A 6000-nucleotide genomic window follows, 5' to 3' on the forward strand; every position below is an offset into this window, starting at 1 on the left:
TGGTAATATAAAGTTGGAGAGTGGGGTGAAATACAGAGAGAAAGAAAGAAAGAAGCAGAGAGCAAAATCTCAGTTCAGATTGAGATCTGAGTAATTATTGTATTGCTCTATCTCTATCTGACTGTGGTCCATATTTATGAGCCCTTTTGATTTTATAAGGGGGAGGGGATGGAAATGTGAAGGGGGAGAGAGGGGATCTTTTGATCTTTGCTATATTTTTTGCCTTAAAGAGTAACATCTTTCACAAGTTGCATAAAGCCTGGACCAACAGTTACTCTAACCTTTGGTTCCTTATAGCAACCTTTAAGATAACCTTTGGGGATGAAACCAAATGCTTACCTACTCTCCTCATTTACTACAAACCCCTTTTCAAGATCATCAACAATTTACTTGTACTTTGAAATCAATACTGTAATCTAATTGAATCCATGCCAAATTACCAGTAAAACCTCTTTTATATCAAATTTTTGGAAGTGTTTTGATAATAAAATCATAGTTTGACATTGAAAAGAAAATCCCAGAGATTAAAATAGAAAAATAACCTAAAAGCGGACACAAAGAATCCTTTTTACCAAACACCATGATCATATGGGGTGAAAAAGATGTTGATATCTGAACAACTCTTATCTTTGCGTTTGACTCTCAGAATCTTGACAATGGCAACCTTCTCAATCACATTCCATTAGGCAATATGATGCTATTATGCATAGTCTTAACTCTTTTTTCCCTCTTTTATCTATTCTAAAAGATAAGATAAATACAGTTGAAGTGTAACTTGTAACTATGAAATTGTGGGTAGATTATATGAGATTGTAATGCTAATTAATTAGGGAAAACAATATGTATAGTTTGATGTCTTTTTAAGAGCTATTTGTCATGGAAATTTTGAAGGATTGTGTTATATGGTCCCCATTTTGATGCAAAAATGGGCCCCATAGTTAGGGTCATAGTCCTATATATATATATATATATATATAATATACACACACACACCAGTAGGCCACCTTACAAATAATGCCCAAATCCCCAATCATTTCTATGCAGGGCACAATCTGCTCCCCAAACCCCTAGAATCCTTCCATGTCTGCCCAAACCCAGCAAAACCCTTTTACCTTTTCCATGTTTACATTGATCCAAAATAAATTCCAAAAAAATAATAAAAATAAAAACCCACGGCCTGTTCAACACGTTCCACCCCCTTCACACGTGCCAAACTCCTCGTCCCAGCCGCCTATCCCAACACCCGAGGTGGACCCCACTTGCCACGTGTCTTTGAGGGAGGGGACCAACCCATGCCCTTTTTTGAAGTTTCATTATCCTTTTTCTATCACCTACTAGGCATTATGCTCAAGTCTAGAGTACTAGATCAAGGCTTTCAGAAGGGCAAAGGAGAAAGGCGGAGAGTGGAGGGACCCATTAGGTCACGTGGCAGGTCATTATTGGTCAGGATTGTCATGCTTGAGGACGGCGGAGGGAGGAGGCAGGAGGCAGGCCGTCCGTACGATTTCAGCTTTTTTTTTTTTTTTCTTGCATTGCATGCATTTGTGAGGGGGAGGGAGGATGGGGGAATTATTGAGATCTTCAACCAGAATCATATCAGAATTACACATCTTTGGTTAGTCACGCGGTTTCCATTGAAATTTCTCTTCTTTTTTCCCTTCATTCGTTTTAAGCTTTCCATCTTTTAGCTCTAGCACAAGATTTTGGTGCCATAGATATACTCATATCAACCCCATGATACACCATAATGTGATAAGACTTAATTGTGCTCTTCGGGTTGATAATTTCGGTTTGATGATCCAAATACATTAATGGGTTTTAAAGGTGTAACTATTTTTTGATTCATATTCAATCTTGAATATGATATTATATATGTACGTATCTATACGATATTAGAATAAAGAGTTAGATATTATAAAGGTATTGGTGCTTTTGATTAGGGTTTCTTTTGAGAACTTGGTGCCTTTCGTAGGGTAAGGTCAAGGGAGGGGATGGTGGCCCTCTCCATTATTTGGCCAATAGCTAATTAACTAACCATTTGAAAAGAAAGAAGAAATATAATTGATTGATAGCGTTTGGATGGTTAACTTTGAGATGGGAATTTGCCATGATGGGGACATCCTAAGGAAAATGCTTTCATGTGATTGGATTCGAGGGAAACTTTGTTTTTATCATCATTGCTTTGTAACAACTCCATGAAACAATTTTTGCCATAAATTTCCAAGTGGTGAAAGAGAAAGTCCAACTTATATTCATGGAATAATATTATTGATCATGTTAGGAAACTTGGGTGAATAGTTTGAAGAGTTGAATGCAACACATGGTAAGCAAAACAAAAGAAAGAATGGCTTTGGGAAGAAGAAGAGGATTGATCATTTAGTTCATAACCAAATATAGGAATATAGGTCCAATATATAACTGAATGTCATGTGTTTTTAGTTAGAATGTAACAAAGAGGGGACATAAGAACAAGTCAAAAGCCCATTTTAATTAACTATGATTATGCTTTATTAGCTAGTTTTACAAGCAGCCATATTTCAATTTTGCTAGATTTGTGACCATTGAGGCATTGATTATAATGTTATTCATGTTACAATCTAACAAATGAAAGACAAAAATCATTTAATATGTATAATGAACCCAAGCAAGACATGGAAAATCTAAGAGTAAAATTACTTACCATTGAATTTATATCACAAAATGACACATCCTAGTCCAATACATTGGCCATACCAGAAACTAGCACATGGAGTCAGCTTTTTGATGGTTTCCAAATATGAAGAAAGGACCATCATTGCAACCCTACAACATAGGCAGATTCACATAGATCATGACCAAATCTTACTCTACATGATTGCCCCTTTGCCCCTACACCCTTTACCCACAATCCTTTAGCTCCCCACCAATGTTATCACAAAGATCATGCCCATTAAATTCAAATGCATTTAATCAATTAGTATGTGAAAAAGGCCAAAACCCCATATAGTAAGATCATATTATTACTTAATTATCTTTAAAAAAACTATGTTAAGACAGTAGTATAGTAGAGCAACATATGGGGATAGAGACTCCTTCTTGTGCATTTTTTCCTATAAAACCCTTATAATAATTTATGTCGATTATTTTTAATATCGATTATGTTATTTCGTATGAGGTAATTTTTTTTTCTTATTTTATTTAAAAATATTTTAATTATTGGAACCATATGTTGAGCCCAAAATTCACCATGATAACAAGATAATGAGCATGTCCATGAATTGATGGAAATATAATTACAACAAAATGGACCACAGTGCAAAGGATTTATATATGTTTTTGCATGAAAATGAAGAGCCCTAATCCTTCTTTGCTGTTTTTGTCTAAACTGACACTGCCAACCACTTTAAAGGGGTTGTAATGTCCTTGTGTTTCAGACCATGCCCCGGTATAATCGGTGTATACCCTCCGTACTGACACGTGTCTCTGGGTACTATGTTGAACACTCTCCTTAAGCGCGTGTGTTACGTTTTATCTCATAACAAGATGCCCCGTGTGCTGTACGCCCATTGAGATAGACTGGTTGTCGTTTTTCTTGCATAGGGATTGGTGTGCACTCTGGGGCTGGGAATGCAAAATTACTATGTCTCATGCTGGTTTTACTGATTCCAGGAAAGAATTCTCTTTGTCCTTTTTTTCTTGAATGGAGCAAAAAGAAATTTGTGGAAATTATAGGAGAAATTAATAATATTTTAATTTAAAGAATAGTAATCCAACCAAACTGTATTTTGGAAATTTGGTTAAAAAAATTGAATACTTTAATTCAATTCAAAGCCAATGCATTTGTGGATTCCATTTTTTACAATAAGATGATAAATTTGGAAGTTGATAAAACAAGAGTGGAGATAGCAATTTAAGTAATAAAAAAACAGGAAAAAAGACTAAAATACAAAAACAAAGGAAAGGTAAAATAGCAGACCAGACAAGGCCATGTACCTTTTAGCATTTCACAGAGGTAGATTTTGTTTTGGTCTGTTTTTTTTTTTTTTAAATAAATTAAATTAAATTAAAAACTTGCTCTTTTTATGAATTAAAAAAGAAAATCCAAATCTTCAAAATCATCAGTCTATAAAAACCCCATTCTTTGATCACCAAGCAAAAGCCAAAGACATAGAGAAAAACCTCTCCTTTCTCTCTCTGTCCTCGCTCTGTTTGATTGTTCAAGCCAAAAAGATCAACCCTTTTTTCTGTAATGGCTACTTCACTTACACTCTTGACTCCAAATGCTAATAACCCAACAGCAAAAGCCTTGGAAGATGAGGCTAGACCAGCTGTGGAGTTTGTGAAGAGCAACAAAGGAAGGAAACCAACTGGGAAAGGTCCATACCAAAAGAAACAGCCCCAAAGAGGCATGGGAGTGGCTCAACTTGAACGTTTAAGGCTCCAAGAAAAGTGGAAGAAAATGACTGAAGCAACGACAACAACGATCACAACACCAACAACCCAGCTTCCTTCTGACCCTATTGGGACTGCTACTGTTCCTGTGCTTCATGCTGTAGCGAACTATGGTGTTCCCATGATGATCAATGGTGGGAATGGGGGTTTATTGGGTTGGGGTGATACAGCTGGTTTGGTGATGCAAAGGGTTGTTGGAAATGGAGGGTTTGGTGGGTTGAATGGTCAGGTTTTGGTTGGAGCCCCTGGTAGTGTTCAGGTTGCTTGTGGTGCTGGTGTTGTGGAGGCTTCTAAAGAGCTCTCTTCAATGCCAAAGTTACAGCATTGTAAGCCTGATCGTTGTGATGTTTGCTTTAAGGTCTAGTTCTTTTTTTGTAGTTTTTCTTAATTTGTAATTTGTGCTTTTGGTTTTTCATTGTTTGAAGTCTGGTGTTCTTGGTTTTTGGTGATGTTTTATGTTTGGTTTCAAAGAAAGGTTAGAAAATATGAAGGAAAAATAATATTTTGAAGCTTGAGCTAGCCGGTATTGTTGATTCTAGTTTCTAGTTTTTATGTTTGATTCCAAAAAAAAAAAGAAAAAGGGTAAAAAGGAAAGAGGCTTCGAATCTTAGTTAAGCCATAGAGTTATGTGTGTTAAGTTGGATTAAGGATGTCTTGAGTCCTTTTGTTTGGCTCGGTAGAAAATATGGCAACGCCAAAAGAAAAGAAAAGAAAAAAAATTAGGTGTCATTAGTCTTTCTTTTCTTGGGATTTTGTTTAGAAATCACTCAGATAAACCTAAAAGTCCAAAACAAGTACGAGTCAGTATTTGTCTCGGCCTTTGTTGAGTAATTGTTTTTGTTGTTTTATGTTTCAAGTGATTGGATTTCTGTCGTTTATATTACTTATTACTAGTATCCTACTGACTTTTACATGTTGCAGAAGAAGCGCTGTAATGGGGACAATGTAAGGTTTAATGGAGGGTTCAACCAATTTGGACAAATTTTGCCCAGCAAAGGAGACCATTTTCTAGGATGGAACCAGGACAACAATCAAAACATCAATGAAGAGATAAATGGATTCAGTGCTAGAGCTGCGAGGAGTGCTGCAGCCTATGCAGGCCAAATGAACATCAATGAGGTGATAATTAAATTGTCTCAACTCCTTTCTTCTTTTCCCTAAGGAATAGAGAGAATGTCTATAGGATTTTGTTTGTTTATTATTATTAGGTAAGATACTTAAATTTTGTCTTCTGATGCAGACTGTGGAGGTGGTGGCAATTCACAGGAAAGGAAGCTCTACAGGCACTGGAAGTGTTCTCATGGAGTATGAATTCTTCCCAGGGAAAAGTAGCAGAAGCACTTCTTCCAAGGAATGGGAATTGCCTGCAGAAGCTTCAGTTGCAGTGGGTGGTGAAGCTTCTTATGCTAATGCCTCTAATTGTGTTGATTTGTCCCTCAAGCTTTCATATTAGAACCACACAGAAATGTCTGTTTTTGGCTTTGTTGGTTTACTGTTACATTGATTTGGGTGTAATTAATGAGCTTGAACCCAAATCCCAAATACAGCTTTGAAGTTTCCCTTTTGTTG

The 6000-nt window shown here is 36.3% G+C and overlaps 1 protein-coding gene across 1 annotated transcript; it reads left to right on the plus strand.

The window, feature by feature from the left end:
* Positions 1-4155: 4155 nt before the first annotated feature.
* Positions 4156-6000, plus strand: SPL (sporocyteless (SPL)). The gene is made up of 3 exons (XM_021433038.1): positions 4156-4789; positions 5353-5550; positions 5672-6000. The coding sequence occupies exons 1-3, from the start codon at positions 4229-4231 to the stop codon at positions 5882-5884; spliced, it is 972 nt and encodes a 323-aa protein (XP_021288713.1). The 5' UTR covers positions 4156-4228; the 3' UTR covers positions 5885-6000.

Source organism: Theobroma umbraticum, unplaced genomic scaffold (genome assembly GCF_002168275.2).
Source record: "Theobroma umbraticum cultivar Fairchild unplaced genomic scaffold, ASM216827v3 scaffold_67.0, whole genome shotgun sequence".
Classification (NCBI taxonomy): domain Eukaryota; kingdom Viridiplantae; phylum Streptophyta; class Magnoliopsida; order Malvales; family Malvaceae; genus Theobroma; species Theobroma umbraticum.